Source organism: Anomaloglossus baeobatrachus, chromosome 8 (assembly GCF_048569485.1).
Source record: "Anomaloglossus baeobatrachus isolate aAnoBae1 chromosome 8, aAnoBae1.hap1, whole genome shotgun sequence".
Classification (NCBI taxonomy): Eukaryota; Metazoa; Chordata; class Amphibia; order Anura; family Aromobatidae; genus Anomaloglossus; species Anomaloglossus baeobatrachus.
The window spans coordinates 256,029,792-256,052,202 of NC_134360.1; the positions used below are offsets into that span (position 1 = coordinate 256,029,792).

The following is a 22,411-nucleotide window of genomic DNA, read 5'->3' on the forward strand; positions in this document are numbered from 1 at the left end:
CGCCCCCGTCGTTTGTGCGTCACGGGCAAATCGCTGCCCGTGGCGCACAATATCACTATTAGGAGTCACACATACTTACCTTCCTAATGACATCGCTGTAGCCGGCGTACAATCTCTTCTTTAAGGGGGAGATTCATGCGGCGTCACAGCGACGTCACACAGCGGGCAACCAATAGAAGCGGAGGGGCGGAGAGCAGCCGAATTAACGACACGCCCACCTCGTTGCCACAGGACGCAGGAACGCTGTTGTTTGTCGTTCCCAGGGTGTCACACGTAGCGATGTGTGCTGCCTCAGGAACAACGAACAACCTGCATCTAAAATCAGCAACGATATTTGGAAAATGAACGACGTGTCAACGATCAACGACTAGGTGAGTATTTGTGATCGTTAGCGGTGGCTCGTAGGTGTCACATGCAACGACGTCGCTAACGAGGCCGGATGTGCGTCATGAATTTTGTGTCCCCAGCGATATCTCGTTGCGTGTAAAGTGGCCTTTAGATGAGTTATACACAGGGTTTGGCGAGTTATGTTGATAATTCAGAACGCGATATGACAATATTTGAATAAATGTTGAAAACAAAATACATCCCCTGAAAATAAGTCCTAGCCCATTTTTTAGACAAAAAAATAATATTAGACCTTGTCTTATCTTCAGAGAAACAGGGGTATAACCTTTGTATTAGTTGCGATCACCTACCTCTGACGTAAGCAGTGCCTTTCTCGAGACATTACGCCACCGCCGCAGGTTCGAGAGCACGTGGACCATGAGCTCCATTCTCCCCACCATTCGGTCACATCTTCATCCCACACCTCACTGCTGTCCTGACAAGACCAGAGAACGTCAGCAAAGAGAACAGCGGGCCACACTAGAATAATAGGCATTGTTCATTACTGTGACGTCATTTATACTGAAAAGTGCAAGATCAGTGATGACGAATGCAAATACCAACAAAAAACAATAAAAACCTTTACAAACTTTGCCATGAAGAGCTATATTGTGAAATATATGCATTTTTATTAGTGTTCTTTTATAGTCTTCATCTTTTAAAAGAACATTCTCATTTTACAGCAGATCCCATTTCACTCGCTTCAGCAGTTACCTGATTAGGCCGTACTTCACTCTGCTCACTTCTGCGGTATTTTAATATTAAAAAAAAGTAATGAAAAGAATACAAAGTAGCACGTTTTTTAAAAAGAACCTATCACCAGATTTGTCCCCAATAACCTGCGGCCACCACCAGTGATCCCCTATATACAGCATTCCAGAACACTGTATATAAAAGCCCAGACCGGTCTGTAGAAAATAAAAATCACTTTTATAATACTCACCTGTGGGGCGGTCCAGTCAGATGGGAGTCGTTGCTCTCCGGTCCGGTGCCTCCTCTCTCCGGTCCGGTGCCTCCTCTCTCCGGTCCGTGTGCATGACGACTCCTATGTCATCCACATCGGCCAGCATTGAGGTCCTGCGCAGGCGCACTATGTTCTGTCCTGCTCAGGGCAGATCAAAGTATTGTAGTGCACATGCGCGGGCGGTCTGTAACCTTTAACCCACGCATTACACTACCTTGATCTGCCCTCAGCAGATGGGCGGCATAAAGCTACACGTTTCAGACACCGCTGCATCTTTTCTCAAAGCTAACTTGCCTTCGTAAAAGCGAGTCCATATAAATGACCCCAATGTGCACCCAATGTTGTGAAAACCATATGATTCAACATGATCCGGCATCATGTGTGAAAAGAAAATCAAACACCCTAGATCTGTCACGCTACGTACGGGGAAGTACCAAGCGAATGGCGAAACGGGAGAGAAACCCTCTATCTAGGGAAAGGGAAGATGGTGACCCCTGACCAAACCTATTGCTGGTCCCTGGGGTCCCTCACCACGTTAGATCGGCTTGGCGCTTAGGTGCGGAACCTAATACCTGTCCCTAGATATCCCTAGTGCTGGGCCCTAAACAGGGAACGGGTGGGATGAGCTCTTCATCAACCCCACTAACCACTAAAGACGACACAAGGAGGACACAAGGGAAATGCATGAACTACTTATCCACAGATGACTCCGGTAGAAGTTCAGCAAAGTTTTCTGCAACAATATTACAGAGGAGTACAAGCCACCTGCTTCCAACCAAGGCTTAAATGGACTGAAAATATCACCAGCACCAGTCCAAAGGTACCGTCACACTAAGTAACATCGCTAGCAACATCGCTGCTGAGGCACGACTTGCTAGCGATGTTGCTGTGTGTGACATCCAGCAACAACCTGGCCCCTGCTGTGAGGTCGCCGGTTGTTGCTGAATGTCCTGGCCCCTGCTGTGAGGTCGCCGGTTGTTGCTGAATGTCCTGGCCCCTGCTGTGAGGTCGCCGGTTGTTGCTGAATGTCCTGGACCATTTTTTAGTTGTTGCTGTCCCTCTGTGAAGAGCACATCGCTGTGTGTGACAGCGACAGAGCAACAACTGAATGTGCAGGCAGCAGGAGCCGGCTTCTGCGGAGGCTGGTAACCACAGTAAACATCGGGTAACCAAGAAGCCCTTCCCTTGGTTACCCGATATTTACCTTCGTTACCAGTGTCCGCCGCTCTCAGCTGTCAGTGCCGGCTCCTGCTCCTTGCACACATAGCCAGACTACACATTGGGTAATTAACCCGATGTGTACTGTGGCTAGGAGTGCAGGGAGCCAGCTCTAAGTGGTGTGCGCTGGTAACCAAGGAAAATATCTGGTTGGTTACCCGATATTTACCTTAGTTACCAAGCGCAGCATGCTTCCACGTGTAGCGACCCTCCAGCGATCCCTGCCAGGTCAGGTTGCTGGTGGGATCGCTGGAGCGTCGCAGTGTGACATCTCAGCAGCGACCTCCTAGCAACTTACCAGCGATCCCTATCAGGTTGTATCGTTGTTGGGATCGCTGGTAAGTTGTTTAGTGTGACTGGGCCTTAAGGAAGGAAGGGGTATATAAGCACCAAGGGAATCCTGATGATCAGCAGCTGGGAGGAAGGCGAGCTCCTGCTGAGTCCAAAAGGGGAGAGATGAAAGCTTTCTATTACAATGAATACTGACAGCAGGAACAATGGAAAGTCAGGAGCATTCTGTGCAGCCAAAGGCTGTGACCTTCTATGGCCAGAAACCACAAGACTGACTGTTACATGTGACTCACCAATGACAAGATCACGGAAAAACAAGTTATAGCGCAACATCATTGATCATCTGATTGTTACGAGGTCAGTTTGAATTTCTTTGCTTTGGATTTTAACTTTTGAATAAAGACTTGGAATTTTATTTCGAATTTTAAGCTGGGTTTTCCCTTTTGGATCCTTTACACTGTCTCTGCTTCAGGTGAGCTGGCGATTCCATCTTTTTTGTTAGTGCCAGACATAGGTTGTGACACAGGATAGTTGAATCCCCAACAGTATTTCCTGCTTGGGCACCGGACCTCGTGAAGTCAGCAATTCCCACAGAAAACACAACAGAGATCACATGGAAATATTAATTCATACTTATAACACATAAATACCATGTCCTTCCATACTAATTTCCAAAATGTCAGCCATTGGAAATATTTACTTTTCAATTTGAATACCGTATTTTTCGTTTTATAAGACGCACTGGATTATAAGACGCACCCCAAATTTAGGAGGAAACTAGGAAAAAATATTTTTTAATGTTAAAATGAGGGTCCGTCTTATAATCCTAGTGCGTCTTATATTATCTCTCCAGGGGGAGCAGTTCAGGAAGGTCACAGGAGGCCGGGTGGGCCACGCTGCGGGCTCGGAAGAGGGGATGTCGCGGTTCAGTAGGGTCAATGGACAGAAGGTCGGCGATACTGCGGGCTCGGGGGTATCATGGCGGCAGGCGCCACTGATCTGCCGGCAGACTGCGGGCTCCATTGAATAGCCAGCAGTTGACATGATGGACTTCAAGAAACTGGCCGCGGAGGCGGCGCCTGCACAGATTGGCCTCCGCGGTCATTTTCTTTAAGTCCATTGCGTCAACCATCGGCGGTTCAATGGAGCCCACAGTCCGCTGGCAGATCAATGGCACACACTGGCAGATCAATGGCACCCACTGTGACACCCCCGAGTCTGCAGTATCGCCGACGCTCTGTCCTGTGACCCTCCTGAGCCGCTTCACTGCAATGACACCCCCTCCTCTGAGTCCCCAGTATCGCCGACCCTGCCTCCTATAACCCCGCTCCATCACCGCCGACCCGGTAAGCCATATCCGCATTATAAGACGCACACCCATTTAACCCCCAGTTTTGGGTGAAAAAAGTGTCTTATAATCTGGATAATACAGTATATCCAATCCATTGTTCCTCAATGATGTTTAATAAACTTTACCACAAACCTATACAGCATACTTCAAAGAGAGAGAAGCTGTCGTCAAACACCTTCACGTGTTTGTGCAGCTGTAGCGTAGTCCGCGGCGGCAGCCATGGGCGAGGTGCTCGCTTCCCAGGCCCCAGCACGCTACAGAAAGATGGAGGTCCTGTGTGTGTGTATATGTGTGCGTGTATATATATATATATATATATATATATATATATATATATATATATATATGTGTATGTGTGTGTGTGTGTGTGTATGGTGTGTGTGTGTGTGTGTGTGTATGGTGTGTGTGTGTGTGTGTGTGTGTGTGTGTGTGTGTGTGTGTATGGTGTGTGTGTGTGTGTGTGTGTATGGTGTGTGTGTGTGTGTGTGTGTATGGTGTGTGTGTGTGTGTGTGTGTGTGTGTGTATATGTGTGCGTGTATATATATATATATATATATATATATATATATATATATATATATATATATATGTGTGTGTGTGTGTGTGTGTATGGTGTGTGTGTGTGTGTGTGTGTGTGTGTGTGTGTGTGTGTATGGTGTGTGTGTGTGTGTGTGTGTATGGTGTGTGTGTGTGTGTGTGTGTGTGTGTGTGTGTGTGTTTGGCACTGCTGCTGCTGTGGATAACTTCAAGTTCATCCCTGCCGAGCTCTGTGACCCGCCAGACCCCCTTATACCCAAGATGAGGAAGCCAGACAAGTTTGTAAAAACAGGGTCCTTTATACCGAAGAATAAACTTATGTAGAAACAGGGACATGCACAATGGTTCAGGACCACGGCACAATACTTATGAACCTTTCAGATGAACACCGCGACAACATGGGTGACTCCATTCTTTAAGAAACTAACATAGGGGAGCTCGTGCTAGCTACCACCCTACTAAACGCACCGCTGGTCTGACTGAATCCACCTCCTCTTCAAGTCTGGTCCCCAGAGTCTAGTAAACAATTGCTGCATTACAGCTATTTCAGTCACAAACTACCCCCACTCGCTGCTTAAGAAAACTGCTGCCCCTGTAGGATCCTTGCTGAAGCTTGCTCCCTTGTCCTTGTCACACACACCTGAAGTTTTTCTCCTTCTTCTGAGGGTGGTCTCCCTTCTTTGCTCTCCAACAACCCTGAACCAGGAACTGACTAACACTGTCTCTGTCAATCCTCCCTCTCCCTGACTGACTACGTATTAACCCTGTCCTTTCCAAACAAGAATCCATATCTGAGTAAAAGGGAAGACAGTGACCTCTTGTGGCCAGGGGTTAGCACTGCAGCTCACAGGAAAATTAACACTTGCTACCACAGGAAAACATTACAAAAAATACAATCATTACACAAAGAGGATTGGTGTCTTCAAGGAAAATGTGACAGCCTGTCCATCTCCTTACACAGCAGCTCTCTTTTGTTCTTGAGCTGACACTTGTTGTGGACAGTCACGGCAACATGCCAGGAGCGAGAGTTGCAGAAGCAACCACCTGATGTCAAGGAATCCTTCACATTCTAATGTAATTAATAATAATATTTATTCACTTATATAGCGCCATTAATTCCTCAGCCCTTTACATACATTAGCATCACTGTCCCCATTGGGGCTCACAATCTAAAGTCCCTATCTGTATATCTTTGGAGTGTGGGAGGGAATCAGAGAACCCAGGGAAAACCCACGCAGACATGGGGACAATATACAAACTCTGTGCAAATGTTGTTCTTGGTGGGATTTGAACCCAGGACCCCAGCGCAGCAAGACTGCAGTGCTAACCACTGAGCCACCACAAGACTGCAGTGCTAACCACTGAGCCACCACAAGACTGAAGTGCTAACCACTGAGACACATAAATATCTGATGGGTGCCAGATATAGGTGACCAAGCAAATATACCAAATGATGTGCAGGACTTATACTCACTGCAAATTGCCTGGAGGTACAGTTGCACATGCAATCATCTAATGACCAGGTATCAAACACATATTCTATTTTAATGAATAAGACAAGTGCATGATACCTGATGAGTGCCAGATAGTTGCCCCATTAATTGCTCCGTCTGATGTGTGCAGTGACTTTCCATTGGGCACAACAGAATAGTGCTATGCATCCTCTATGACCCCCCAGCTGTCTAGGGCCCCGGCATTTGCCTGGGTGTGTCGGGTGCTGACGCCGGCCCTGTATATGAGCAACAGTTTATCTCCCACTTGAAGTTACATGTTCATTTCACAGGGGGATAGACCTACCCTTTGCAGCACCTATATCTTGGGCCTTGAACATTAAGAGACCCCAGTACCATCTTATAACGTATCTCTGCTCAAGCGTTACAATGCAAAATATAAAATTAGGACACTAAAGAACTTAATCCATAATGTTCTCCTCACTCAATATGTTATTTTTTATGCCATGTTCCTGATTCCTCCCCCCCCCATGCCTAGGTAAAACCGACGCAGACGGCCGATGTAGACAAGGGTCAATTGATTGCAACAGTGGAACGTTCCATGTAAGGAGTAAGAATTCCACCAGCAGCATCATCTTTAGAGCGATCTTTACTTTGTGCCACATATTGATCCAGTTGCTATAGACCCCTATATGGGTCGATATACGCTGTCTATCAATTCTCCCGTCATTTTATTCATGAGGCTTGAACTTGATACTTTTCACTTTAGGATCACAATGCAACTTCATAACCCAAGCTGTAACAAACCATGGATGGAGACCCTCATATAGACCCCACCCAACCTATAGCTCTTTTCTTCGGCTGCTTTCATGGTGGTAAGGAACTGAGACATCCATAAGACATGCCAAGAATTTAGAAAACAATTAGAGGGGGCCGAGTGCGGAATAAAAGACAGGATTCCCAGAAAGAGCATCATATTAGGATTCATTTTAGGGAAGGGAACTCTCCTAAGTGTGGGTCATCTGTCTCTCCCCTCTTCCCCCGCTACCCCCAGGCCTGGGGTGTTACAAGCTGTAAACCTCTCCTCCAGCAAAAGCGTTTGATCTCCTACTTAAAAGGGACGCCGGCAGAGATGGAGGGTCCACCCCTTCAGTGCTGGAGGGGCAAGAGCAGAAGGAAAGGATTAAGAAGATGGTGTGAAGTGATAGATGGGGGATGAGAAAAAACCTGAGAAAGATGCTTAGTAACTGCTGACAGATGAAGCACTGAGGCCACGGCTGGATCATGGGCGCCCCTTCTAAAATAATGAATATTTTGGGTTAACAAATGAGAAAGAGTTAATGTGTGCATCGTTAGTGCACAGAGGGGGGGTCTGCAAAAATAGTCACGTGACTTCTATTCCAGGGGTAACCTGAGGTCTCACCATTCACAAGCCACTGACCTCGCAAATTCCATCATGATCTTACACGATATCCACAAATATAAGAATACGCATGAATATCGCGAGGATCAATGGCGCAAACCCTAAAGTCTCGCTGCCCCCGGCCAAGTGACTCGTTTTCTCTTTTAATGAATGTAATTGACATGATTTCTGAGGATAATAAGTATATACAGCACCGACGGTTTAGTGTTGTCATCTGAGGATAGAACCCCAATACTAACCGCTAGAAACAGGTGAAGTGTAACTCATCCGTATTAATGAAAAGCCAAATAAGATCCTTAAATACAGCTAAGGGCACGCTCACGAGAGCGTGTGACATCGGACGAGTGCAATGCGAGAAAATCCCACATTGCACTCAGACCAATGTTATTCAATGAGGGGGAGAAGATGGGCAGCTTTATTCCCATACAGATTCTGGATGAGAGAAAAGTCATAGCATGCTGCGATTGTCAACGAGAGACGTGTCACTCACACCCATACAAGTCTATGGGTGTGAGTGAAATATCGGACTGCACTCAGATGACACCAGAGTGCACTGCGATAATCACATCAGCTGACAATGGAGGAGATGGGGAGATTAACCCCTTCCGCTCCTCCGCAGCTGTGATCTGATCGCAGGATCACATCACAGTGGCATGACACTCAGCTCACGCTGGCAGCAGACTAGGAACCAAGGGTCAGTAGCATATCACATTCGATGCCATACGATCGTGTGAATCCAGCCTAAGGCTGAGTTCACATATCCAGTAATCATGTGAATAGATCCATTGGCAAAAACGTTCTGCAAACACAACTTTTTTGTCCGTTTTGAAAATACAAAATTTTGCAGGATCCGTTTTTTTTTTTTATTTTTAACATTGGGGTCTATGGAAAGCACATCAATTAACGAATTTCTAATTATCTTCCATTTGAAATGGATCGAGTAAGCAAAAAAAATGATCCTTTACAAATGAAAGAAAAACAGATGGCTAAATAGCAATCAGATAACGGATCGGTTTCCATAGACTCCGGTGTTAAAATAAAACGGATCCCGAGAAAATAAATATTTTCAAAATGGACAAAAAAATTGTGTTTGCAGAATTTTTTTCCCAATGGATCCATTCTAATGGATGATTACAGGACATGGGAACTCAGCCTAAGGCCTCCTTCACACATCCATGTCTCCGGTATGTATAACGACCGTTTTCACATGTACTGGAGACACGGACACACATAGACCCATTAAAATCAATGAGGCTGCAAACAAGTCTCCACATGCTCCACATGGTGACATTTCCGTTTTCTGCCAGCAGCATGGGTGTTACATGGACCGCACATTGATGTGTCCATGTGACACGTACCATAGAAAACACAGGTGACATAAAAATAAAGAATTGTTATACTTACCTGTCTCCGGCGCTGCTGTCTCTGCCTCTGCTGTTACTTCCGGTCCCGCTCATTATGCTCATGCATATTCACTGCACTCACCGCAGACCTGGAAGTAACAGCAGAGCCGTAGACAGGTAAGTATACCAGCTCATGCGGTCCGTGTGCTATCCGGATGTCACACTGATAGTACAGGGACCGCACACATGAAAATCTGCTGCTTTTAACAGTCCACGTAAAGTGGATGTGATTACATGAAAATTAAAAAAGTTATTTGCTGCATTTTTTTTTCTCTATAGTTTTTCTGCACAAAAAAAAAAGCAGCTTGAAATCTGCACCAAAAACACATTAACTAAAGGGGAAAGCGCAGCAAAAAAACACAGCAAAAACAAAATAATGAAAGATAACTTGTATTGTGTTTTGGTACAAACACCTGCATGAGGATAAAAAGCTGCAGAAAAAATGCATCATCTGCTCTTACAGGTGACCTATAAATTGGAGCGAGATCAGACCGCCATGCTTGGATTGACCCCAGGTCTACAATACGGGGTGTCATGGCGTCATATGCATCGGTCACGCTCGGGTCGGGAGATGCACAACCACTGCGAGCATGACAGTCCAATCTGGATTCGATTTATACGGTCGTCTGAATGGGGTCACATCACCGTGTGTCTCTCATCTGAGAAGATTGGCCGGTTCATCACACCGCGCAGAGTCTAATCTCAGTGTGAGCAGTGTAAGATCCAATTCTGGAGGTGGAAAGAAAAAAAAATCTTCCCTTTCTCTATATCATCATTCAGTGAATATCGGACCCCACTCAGATGTCATCTGAGTCCGTTCTGGTTGTGTTCCATGGACCCATAATATAGGACCATGTATTTCAATCCGGCAGAGCAGATCTGCGAGTCTTTCTTTCTTCAGCTGTTTTCAGCCTGTGGAAAAAATCTCAGCATGGTGTGTATGGTCGCATATATCGGATGAGACTTCCCATTACACGTCAATGGGTACAAGAAAAGAAACGGACGTCACACAAACCATCCATTAGCGTCCGTTTTTACGTATACATTACTATTGTGTAGCACAGAACACTGTAAATGGGAACCTGTCACTACTTTTTTGGCTATAAGCTGCGGCCACCACCTCCGGGCTCTTATATACTACATTCTAACATGCTGTATATAAGAGCCCGGGCCGGGGGTATAACATAAAAAACACTTCATAATACTTACCTAACGGTCGCGCGGTGGGCCTTATGTGCGTCTCCGTTGTTCGGTGCCGGAGCTGCCTCTTTTGTCCATCTTTGTGCTCCTTCTTCTCTAGCCGCGGTGCATGACGCGTCCGACGTCATCCACACTCGCCGGCATTCAGGTCCTGAGCAGGGCAGATTAAAGTATTGTAGTGCGCCTGCGCAGGAGCGGCGAGTGTGTATGACGTAGACGCATCATGCACCCAGACTTCAGAAAGAGGACGAAGATGGCTGAAAGAGGAGGCGCCGCCACCGGAGAACAGAGACGCCCATAAGGCCCACCGCACGACCGTTAGGTAATTATTATAAAGTGTTTTTTATGTTATACCCCCGGCCTGTGCTCTTATATACAGCATGTTAGAATCTATATATATAATTGCCTTATTCTGTCTGTCTGTCTGTCTGTCTGTCATGCTCCAAAATTGTGTCCTTACGGTGACACAAAGCTGATTGGCCGCTGGGCTCGCCATGGCCCCGCCCCCCCACACCGATTGGCCGCTCGCCCAGGCTGCGCCCCCACACGGATTGGCCAGCCGCTCGCCCAGGCTCCGCCCCCCCCACAGATTGGCCTCTCGCCCCGGCACCCTGCAGGCATTGGCAATTCGGCCACGCCCCGCCCCCCTCACGCAATGCACACTAGCTCTGGCCCCGCCCCCTCCCTCCCCCCGCGCATTCCCCGAACTGACACGGCTGTCACGGAGGTGAGTACTGTACTCCCCCCCACCCCCACCCCCTCCCCCCCCCCGGCCCCCGCTCGCACGGGAGTTGTGTGGATACGTTGGTAACCATGCTGGCATGGTTACAAGCGCATCAAGGTCCTGCTGCGGCGGAAGATCCACACGCACACACATAACAGCACACACACAAACATACACACACATCAGATCACACTCACTCTCTCACACACACACCTCACATCGCATCCACACACTCACAGCATCCGGCGTTATCGCTTGCTTCTCGGCCTCGATACTGTGCTGTTGTGACCTTCCAGGACCTGACGGAGGATCACATGGCCAGAGGCATGTGGTATCTCCGGATGTTGTGAGTGTGAGCGCGTATGTGCGATATCGTCAGTGTCTGAGTGTGTGTGTGTATGCGATCGGGTGTGTGTGAGTGTATGCGATCGGGTGTGTGTGAGTGGATGCGATCGGGTGTGTGTGAGTGGATGCGATCGGGTGTGTGTGAGTGGATGCGATCGGGTGTGTGTGAGTGGATGCGATCGGGTGTGTGAGTGTCGGCAGAGGAGCACGACGTGCTGGAGGAGGCTGGGAGCAGAGAGGCTGATCATGGGGAAGGCTGGGAGGGGGAGGCTGATGCTGGGGGAGACTGGGAGGGGAAGGCTGATGCTGAAGGAGGCTGGGAGGGGGAGGCTGGGAGGAAGGAGGCTGGGAGGAGAGAGGCTGATCCTGGGGAAGGCTGGGAAGGGGAGGCTGATGCTGAGGGAGGCTGGAAGGAGAGAGGCTGATGCTGGGGGAGGCTGGAAGGAGAGAGGCTGAGGCTGGGAGGAGAGAGGCTGATGCTGGGGAAGGCTGATGCTGAGGGAGGCTGGGAGGGGAAAGCTGATGCTGGGGAAGGCTGGGAGGACGGAGGCTGGGAGGAGAGAGGCTGATCCTGGGGAAGGCTGGGAGAGGGAGGCTGATGCTGGGGGAGGCTGGAAGGAGAGAGGCTGATGCTGGGGGAGGCTGGAAGAAGAGAGGCTGATGCTGGGGGAGGCTGATGCTGGGGGAGCCTGGGAGGAGAGAGGCTGATGCTGGGGGAGGCTGGGAGGAGAGAGGCTGATGCTGGGGACAGAGAGGAGAGGCTGATGCTGGGAGGAGAGAGGCTGATGCTGGGATGAGAGAGGCTGATGCTGGGAGGAGAGAGGCTGATGCTGGGGGAGGCTGGGAGGGGGAGGCTGATGCTGGGGGAGGCTGGGACGAGGGACGCTGATGCTGGTGGAGGCTGATGCTTGGGGAGGCTGATGCTGGGGGAGGCTGGAAGGAGAGAGGCTAATGCTGGTGGAGGCTGATGCTTGGGGAGGCTGATGCTGGGGGAGACTGGGAGGGGAAGGCTGATGCTGACGGAGGCTGGGAGGGGGAGGCTGGGAGGAAGGAGGCTGGGAGGAGAGAGGCTGATCCTGGGGAAGGCTGGGAACGGGAGGCTGATGCTGAGGGAGGCTGGAAGGAGAGAGGCTGATGCTGGGGGAGGCTGGAAGGAGAGAGGCTGATGCTGGTGGAGGCTGATGCTTGGGGAGGCTGATGCTGGGGGAGACTGGGAGCGGAAGGCTGATGCTGAGGGAGGCTGGGAGGGGGAGGCTGGGAGGAAGGAGGCTGGGAGGAGAGAGGCTGATCCTGGGGAAGGCTGGGAAGGGGAGGCTGATGCTGAGGGAGGCTGGAAGGAGAGAGGCTGATGCTGGGGGAGGCTGGAAGGAGAGAGGCTGAGGCTGGGAGGAGAGAGGCTGATGCTGGGGAAGGCTGATGCTGAGGGAGGCTGGGAGGGGAAAGCTGATGCTGGGGAAGGCTGGGAGGACGGAGGCTGGGAGGAGAGAGGCTGATCCTGGGGAAGGCTGGGAGAGGGAGGCTGATGCTGGAGGAGGCTGGAAGGAGAGAGGCTGATGCTGGCGGAGGCTGATGCTGGGGGAGGCTGGAAGGAGAGAGGCTGATGCTGGTGGAGGCTGATGCTTGGGGAGGCTGGGAGAGGGAGGCTGATGCTGAGGGAGGCTGGGAGGAGGGAGGCTGGGAGAGGTAGGCTGAGAGAAGAGAGGCTGATGCACACACACACACACACACACACACACACGCGCGCACTGCACAACACACCACACACACACACACTGGGAACCACAAACAACTGCCCTACACAGACACCCACACACACAGACAACGCTGCACACACACAACACCCAACACACAAACACCGCGGCACACACAAATATACGCACATACCGCACAACACACACATTGCACAAAACATACCTCCCCCCAAAACACACCACACACACACAAACCGCGCAACACACACACAACGCTACAGACTCCACAAACAACGCAACACACGCAACACACATAGAACACCGCTCTCACCCCCCGTCACACCCAGACAACACCCAGAACATGTACAGCGCCTACACAAACACTTGGTAACTACACACAACAACATCTCTATATATATATATATATATATATAACAAAAATCATCCATGAACTACACAATACGTAAATTCTAGAATACCCGATGCGTAGAATCGGGCCACCTTCTAGTACTGTATATAAGAGCCCGGTGGTGGTGGCCACAGCTTATAGGCCAAAAAAGTGGTGACAGCTTCCCTTTAAATGATTGTGGAATAATAGTTGCTGAGACAAAAAACGCCGATCATACGGATGGCGAGAAAAAAATTGCACACTCACATGACATATGGAATAACAAACTATTTCACTCGTCCAACTTTTCTGGATGAAAATCGAACCAATTCTATATGCGCAGATGTGAGCGGACGATAATAGCCAGCGCTTGGCTACTTTCCCTATCCCATTGGTAACTGTGGAGGCTCCCGCCTGCTGTATTGAATTTATCTGGACACTGGTCAAGGGACACAGGTTTCTTTATTGATGATAAATGATACGTTTTGTCGGTTGGAATACCCCTTAAGGCTGAGCTCACACGTCCTGTAATCATCTGTGAGATCGGATCCTCCGTTGGCAAAAAAGATCTGCAAACACAACTTTTTTGTCTGTTAAATAACTGATTTCTGCACGATCCGTTTTTTTAACATTGGAGTCTATGGAGAACGGATCCGTTATCTGATCGCTATTTATCCTCCATTTGTAGCTGATCCTGTAAAAAAAACCAGATCCTTTACAAATGCAAGAAAAGCGGATGGCTGAATAGCAGTGGATCATTTCTCCATAGACTCCCATGTAAACAAGATGGATCAAGCAGAAATCAGTTACCATATTTTTTGTTTTATAAGATGCACTGGATAATGAAATGCATCTCAAATATAAAGAGGAAAAAAAGGTAAAAAAAAAAATGGGGTCCGTCTTATAATCTGGTGGTTAGTGTTGAGCGGACCCAGATCGGCAAAATCCGGATCCGCACGGTTTGAGCGGCAGATCCGAGTCCGACCCAGACGCGGGATTCCGGGTGCACGATCCGGATCCGTTTTTTTTTTTCTCTCCCTCTCTCTCTCTTGTCCCGGATTCCACTCCCCATTGACATATATGGTGCCGGATTCCGGATAGGATCCGGACTTCTTTATCAACCCGCCGGGGATCTGCTGGACCCGGATTATTGCCAGTCCGCTCTACTCTACTGGTGGTGTCTTACCAGGGATAGGGGCAGAAGGTGTTTCGGGGGGAGAATACAAGAGGCAGGGGCGGTGCTGGAGTAGGGCGATCCTGCAGGTGGTGCAGCGGGTGTCTCAGATGCTCACTACAGGCGCTGTGAGGTAGGAACATCCAGAAACTGTTGGAGGTGCAGGCTTCATAGAAATGGACCTGGAGTCGGCGCATGCGCAGACTAAGCTATCGGCTCAATGACGAGCTGAGATCTCATCTGCGTATTCATCATTTTCCTTAAGTCCGCTGCTAGGAGATCAATGGACCAGAGGCGGCGCGTGCGCAGATGAGATTTTAAGCTGAGAGCTATATCTGCGCAGGTGCCGACTCCGGGTGCCATTATTTGAAGCCCACACCGCCGCCATTCTCAGGATAGCAGCCCCTGCCTCAACCCCCCGCAGCGAGCACAACCCGACATCAGCATCAGCACCGCCCAAAGAACAGCACAAACATCGCCCCCTGCCTCCTGTGACCCCTGCCCCTGGTAAGCTACATTCGGCAATAAGACACCCCCCATTTTCCGAAAAGTGAGTCTTATAATCTGAAAAATATGGTATTTAACAATGGATAAAAAGTTGTGTTCTGCAGGATCCGTTCTAATGGATGATTATGTGGCGCCCCTGACCTGGTCAGGCACCACAGAGTATTGCACCCATGCGGGAGCAATGCTTCCAGGTAATCTCCAAAGGCCAGGATGAGGTGCACACACAAACATATAGTGACCAGGCCTCCCACATCACCAGAGGGGACCCTTGAGTAGCCAGAAGGAGTTAACTTTCAATTCCCAGCTGGGGGTGTGTTCAGGGGCTGGTTGCTAGGAAGCAGGGCAGAGAGAGAGAGGAAGAGGAGAGTCTGGAGGAAGAAGTTGAAGTGTGTGGAAGGGAGCAGAGGAGCTCTCGTGTGAGACAGGTCCTGAGGAGTGCAGTAGCTGAAAGCGGGGGAGAAAGGAGTACCGTGGGTCGGCCTGAAAATCATCCAGAGAGAGGGGTGGCTGAGTACGGAGATCCCGGTATCCGAGCACACAAGGGGAACTAGGTCCCCAGTACAGGCAGCAGATCATCCAGAGCTGCTTAACCTACAGGTGGGGGGGGGGTACTTCATGCCCTCACCACGACTACACAGAGCTTGAGCCAAGCAGCAATCACCAGGCCCATAAGGGGACAGGGCCAGAAGCCATCCCACCAAGGCCACGCTGCCGGCAGACGAGCCAGAGAGAGGGGAGCAGGGTGGTAACAGCTTCCCTGGAGGGGTCCTACCATGCTTCAAGCAAAGGATCCTCCTAAAACAGAAAGAGTGCAAGGAAGGCGAGTGGACAGCTACCCTCAGAACGGCCTCCTGGAATTCCTGGTTCAACCTGGTTATCACAGTGTCGCCCGGGCATCTCACCGTGACCTCCAAACAGTGAGTAAACACGTTGAAAGACTTCTTGGACTGTGTTTGAGTCATTCTGCGACCTGTGGTCCCACACACATACACCGGGGCCTGGGGCTTGCCTCACTCTCAGGGGGCTAATATACTGACTGCACCCACCATCAGCCCCAGGCATCCCTTAATCTGCAGTGGCGGTCCCCGCTGACCGCAATACTGAGAGTGGCGTCACGACAATCCTAAAATAAGGTTCCCTACCTGTGACCAGACTGTTCCATCCACGTGGAGTCCCTGAAGGTACTGCACCGACACATACTAGCGGGGCTTCACAACTTCTGGCGTCACGAACAGGATAAGGACTAGACCTGTTCAGACAGGTGACCGTGTGCCTCAGAGGTCCGACCGCAAAAATTGAACCGCCGCCATATTGCCATCTTCAAAAGCGCGCGCTGCAGCCCGCGCGAGGGAGAAGAGCACCGCCCACGAAGAGGTGTGGCCGCCCCAGAATCCCCACAATTCAGAGAGCGTTCTGACCCAGGAAGTGGAAAGGGAGCGCGGAGATTTTTGAAGGAAAATGGACGCTGCAGGAGGTAATGCCCCTGGTCAGGGCGACGCAGCCCAAGCGATGCCAGCCCCCGTCGCGCTGGACGCAGCAGCGCCTGGTGCCGGTGCCGCGGTCGCAGCTGCGCCGGCCGAAATCTCCCCCATAATGCCAGTTTCCTTGCTGTATGTCCCAGGAGCGCAATGGCTGCCCCAATACGCCGGTAAAATAGACACGCTGACCGGGTTTAAGAAGAAGATCAGCACCCTGCTAGACATGCACGCGATGACTGGTAAGCAGAGGGCCGCTGTGGTGCTGGGACAATTGACTGAGGCAGCAGAATTGGAAGCTGAGTCCTGGACCAATGATGACCGGAGCTCTGTTGAGACCATCTTTGCCAAACTAGCAGCTGCTTTTGAACACCGCACCGAGGGAGAGCTGAGGACGGACTTCTATAACTGCCGGCAGAAGCCCCAAGATAGCATAAGAGCCTATGCCCTCAGGCTGCAGGCTGCACTACGGGCTCTCAAGCTGGTGGACCCTGTCAGTGATCAGGAAGGAAACCGGATGATGAAGGAACAATTCTTGCGGGGCCTGCGCTCTCCTGAGGATGGGAAGCAGATGAAGCTGTGGTCCCTGGAACACCCTGACGTGGACTTTGCCATTCTGAAAGACAGGGCAGTGAAAGCACTCCAACCTCCTGTGGACACAGACCCCGTCGCACCAGCATGGCCTGCCAGTTCCACGGCTGCAGGAGCGGAATCCTCCTCGCAGGCCCTGGTAACTGCAAAAGGACTCAACACGCCAGCAGAGACCATAAATACACTATCCTCCCAGGTGCAACAGCTCACTAAGGACGTCGCACAAATCCTGAAAGCAATGCAGTTGCCCTCAGAGACCAAAGTCCCTCATCGGATCCTGCTAGCTGACAACCCAGAGGACGTCCCTTGGATGCGGAGGAGAAGAGGTCCCCCAACCCGAGGCAGGAGCAGTGATCGCTATGACTCATCTGGACAACCCATCTGTCATCGTTGCCAGGAGGCAGGACACTATGCAAGGGCCTGTCCTTTAAACGAGCCAAACCTGGGGCCGGGGGCCAGTCCTCAGGATTAAGAAGATCAGGCCCAAGTCGCTGCTGTGATCAGTACGTGGGTGGACGTCCTGTCCTGTCCATCGTCCTGGACGGGATCCCTACCCCGGCATTATTGGACACCGGCTCTCAGGTCACCACGATCCCGTATGTCCTTTATCGTAGGTTTTGGTCGGACGACGATCTCCGACCACCGGACCCCTCCCTCACCATCTATGCTGCCAACGGACAACCTATAGACCAGATCGGGGTCAAAGAGGTAACCATAAAGGTGGGAAGGCAGGAAATGAAGGGACAAGGACTGATTGTTGTGGACACTGATATTAGAGAAAGGAACCCGCAAATGATTTTAGGCACTAATGTCATAGAAAATTGCCTAGGGGAAGTGTTGTTGTTGCTTCACCAGATTGTTGAAGGTGCTGAGGGCAGGTCGCAAAGAGCCTTGCAAAAGGAGATCCGAATCATTCTGAGGAAGCAACAGGTAAAACAGGCTGGCGGTGAGATTGGTAGTGTACGGGTGATGGATGCTAACCCCATTGTGATACCCCCACGGAGTGAAATGATGATGTGGTGTAGAGCAGCGGTAGGTCTCAGAGGACAAGATTACCAGGCTGTACTAGAGCCCACTCATTCAGACCACTGGCCCACGATTCTGACAGCCAGGGGGGTAGTTGATGTACACAAGGGACGAGTGCCTGTACGAGTGTTGAACTGTGGGGAGGAGGAAGCCAGACTACCAAGGTACGCTACCATAGCCAAACTGTTTACATGCTCAGATGACGCCATAACACCTGTAGGTCCCCTGACACAAGCTGACTCAAAAGAGGGCGAGACCTCCCAAAAGCAGTTAGAGGATTGGTGCCAGAAACTACACGTGGGGACTGACTCTACACCCGACTACCAGAAACATGGGGTTTACAGGGTCGTGCAGGAATACGAGCAGGTCTTTAGTAAGAACCCACTAGACTTTGGTAGGATCAAAGGGGTGCAACATCACATACCCACAGGCAGTCATCCTCCCATTAAGGAAAGACATAGGCCTATTCCACCAGCCCATTACCAGCGCACAAAGGACATGCTGAAGGACATGAAGGAGGCAGGCGTCATAAGGGACAGTTGTAGCCCCTGGGCGGCTCCCCTGGTCCTGGTAAGAAAGAAGGATGGCACGATGAGGATGTGTGTGGATTACAGACGGATAAATCAGATAACACACAAGGATGCCTACCCTTTGCCAAGGATAGAGGAATCCCTCGCTGCCTTGAAAGCCTCTAACTACTTTTCTACCCTAGATCTTACTAGTGGCTACTGGCAAGTATCTGTAGCAGAAGAAGATCGGGAGAAGACGGCCTTCACCACCCCAATGGGCCTCTGTGAGTTCAACAGCATGCCATTTGGACTCTGCAATGCCCCCGGGACCTTCCAGAGGCTTATGGAATGCTGCCTAGGGCACCTCAACTTTGAAACCGTCCTGCTCTACCTGGATGATGTCATCGTGTACTCCAAGACCTACGAGGACCACCTGAAACACCTGGCTGAAGTCTTTGAAGCACTATCCCGATATGGAATGAAGCTGAAACCATCCAAGTGCCATTTACTGAAGCCAAAGGTCCAGTACCTAGGTCACGTGGTCAGTGCAGAAGGAGTAGCACCGGACCCAGAGAAGGTCACAGTCATCCAGGAATGGCCCACACCTACTACCGTCCGGGAGGTACGTCAGTTCCTTGGCCTGGTAGGCTACTACAGAAGGTTCATCAAGGGCTACACGAAAATGGCAGCGCCTTTGCAAGAGCTCCTGGTAGGCCACCCAAAGAAGAGAGGAAAGACCTCCGGCCCGCCATTTCACTGGGGAGAAGCAGAAGAACACTCCTTCAGACAAATGAAAGGGGCCTTGACGGGTGAAGAGATCCTAGCCTACCCTGACTACAGTCTACCATTTGTACTGTATACAGATGCCAGTAATGTGGGACTGGGAGCAGTGCTTTCACAGGTGCAGGAAGGCAAAGAGCGTGTGATTGCTTACGCCAGCAGGAAGCTCAGGCCTACTGAAAGAAACCCAGAAAATTATAGCTCATTTAAGCTAGAGTTCCTGGCCATGGTATGGGCTATCACAGAGCGGTTCAAGCACTACCTGGCAGCCACCAAATTCACTGTCTTCACGGACAACAACCCCCTGACCCACTTGGATACTGCTAAATTGGGTGCCATGGAGCAGCGTTGGGTAGCCCGACTGGCGAATTATGACTTTACTGTCAAGTATCGAGCTGGCCGCAAGAACGGCAACGCAGATGCTCTGTCCAGGATGCCTCACCTAGCAGACGAGGGTGAAGATGTAGATGATCTTGAAGAGATTGAGCTGCCAGCGTTCCATCGCCATGGAGCAAAACAGTGTCGGCAGTCGCGTGCCAACCGCCAAGAGGTGACCCTGAACCCACTACCTCACTACAACTGGAAGGAGACCCAGGAAAATGATCCAGCGGTAGGCTTGGTAAAGAAACTGATCAGCCAGCCTGGCGCCAGCCTTGACAAAGGAGCCCCACCTGAGGCACAGTACCTATGGAAGGAGAGGGGTCGATTATTCATCTATCAAGACAAACTTTACAGGAGCATCATTGACCCGAGGACGCATGAGAAGGTGTGGCAAGTGATTGTACCACAGAAGGATACGAGGATGGTGCTAGAAGCCTATCACAATGGTGCAGGCCACTTTGGTTGGAAGAAACTGGAGGCCCTACTTAAAGTAAGATTCTACTGGGTGGGCATGAGATCTGCCCTAGAGAAGTGGTGTCGAAACTGCGGGCCCTGCAATCTTAGAAGAAAAGACCAGCACAGCCAGAGAGCACCACTCCAGCCAATCCAAACTAAACGGCCCCTGGAGATCGTGGCCCTGGACCATGTAAAGTTGGCACCCAGCAGACAAGGCTACAACTACGCTCTCACTATGGTTGACCACTACTCCAGATTCCTGGTGGTAGTACCAGTCAAGGACTTGACAGGTCAAACTGCAGCCAAAGCTTTCCAGACACACTTCTGTCGACCACATGGCTATCCAGATCAAGTGCTCACTGACCAAGGACCAGCCTTTGAAGCTGAAGTGTTTAAGGAGTTTTGTAACCTATACGGCTGCCAGAAGATCCGTACTACGCCTTACCATCCTCAGACCAATGGCATGTGTGAGAAGATGAACCACATCATTCTCGACCTTCTGAAGACGCTCCCACTAGAAGAACGAAGTCAGTGGCCGGAAAAACTGCCCGATCTAGTGGACATGTATAACAACATCCCTGTGAGTTCCACGAACTGCACACCGGCATACCTGATGAGGGCCAGACCAGGGAGATTGCCAGTAGATCTGGAAATGGGAGTTGAGACCCCTGAAGACCATCTACAAGGTGCTGATTGGGATTCCAACCGCCAAGCCCAATACAAGAAAGTACAAGAGTGTGTGGAGCGAAGCCTGACTCAGCAGCGTGAGAAACAAGAAAAGGCCTACAATCGAAAAGCACCTGCTGTTCCTTTGATGCCAGGAGATATAGTTCTCAAGAGAAAGAGAAGACGTCATAAACTTGACAATCACTGGGAAGAAGAACCCTATACTGTGTTACCATCGACGCTTAGCAATGAAAAGACATGCCTTATCAGCAAAGATGGAGGAAAAACAACAGCTGTCGTTTCTAGAGATCCCTTAAAGAAATGTCCTGAACAACTAAGAATCCCTGAAGAAATTCCCAACCCTTTGCCAGTTCAAGAACCAAAAGAAAAGATGATCCATACTGTACTTGGAGATTTTCCAGCAAGTTGGCCTCAATACAATGGAGCAGTAGTTATTCCAGTCATTACATTCCCTCAATCTAGAGAAGTAAGAGAACCAGAAGAACCTGTCCAGAACCTGGAAGAGCCAAATGTAGCTGAAGCAGAAGACCATGCACTGGTATCAATACCTAGTACACCTATTATTCACATTGAGACACATACATCGGGTGGGAGGACACAACCTCAGACAGATGACAGTATAGTACTGCGTAGATCAACCCGCAGCAACTTTGGTCAGCTCCCATTACGCTATAGAGAAAGTACAGTTTAGTTCAAAGTGACGGTATGAAATGTAATGTTTAACCTGTTTATAGTTAAGTAACGTTTAAGCGAAATGTGCCCACAAGGACTATTGTGAGACCTCCTTAAAATGTTAGACCACTGGTTATGAACTGGCTTTAACCACAAACTTTTACATTGTAAAAAGTTGCCTCCTTGGTATCAACCCCAGAGTCTGCCTGTTGAGGGGCATGGCTCTGCACCAACAAGGGGGCACGCCTGTTTATGGGGCCTGCCCTCCAACACTCGGAAGCGGGTACGCCTGTTTATGGGGCCTACCTTACACCACTCTCTTCAGGAGAGGAAGATTGGAGGAAAGGTCTGGGGAATGTGATGGCCCAGCCCTGGTCACCAAAAGGACCGGCGACCTACCTCCTGGAGGTTTTTGGGTGGGGTTCGGACATGTGGGTGGTTGGTGGTGGAATGGTACCTGGTATGTTTAAATGTAAATAATTGCCCCTGTGTGGGAAAAGTTTGTATTTACCTTTTTCTCTTGTCTTTGCAGCCCGAGGACGTGCTGATGATAACTAAGGGGGAATGTGGCGCCCCTGACCTGGTCAGGCACCACAGAGTATTGCACCCATGCGGGAGCAATGCTTCCAGGTAATCTCCAAAGGCCAGGATGAGGTGCACACACAAACATATAGTGATCAGGCCTCCCACATCACCAGAGGGGACCCTTGAGTAGCCAGAAGGAGTTAACTTTCAATTCCCAGCTGGGGGTGTGTTCAGGGGCTGGTTGCTAGGAAGCA

General features: G+C 50.2%; 1 protein-coding gene across 1 annotated transcript in view; it reads right to left on the reverse strand.

The window, feature by feature from the left end:
- LOC142249022 (ADAMTS-like protein 2) overlaps nucleotides 1–22,411 on the reverse strand; it is a 101,366-nt gene that overhangs the window by 68,470 nt on the left and 10,485 nt on the right. Inside the window, exon 2 of the mRNA XM_075320580.1 lies at nucleotides 699–823. Coding sequence (XP_075176695.1) covers nucleotides 699–823 — 125 coding nt within the window. The remainder of the gene's footprint in view (nucleotides 1–698; nucleotides 824–22,411) is intronic.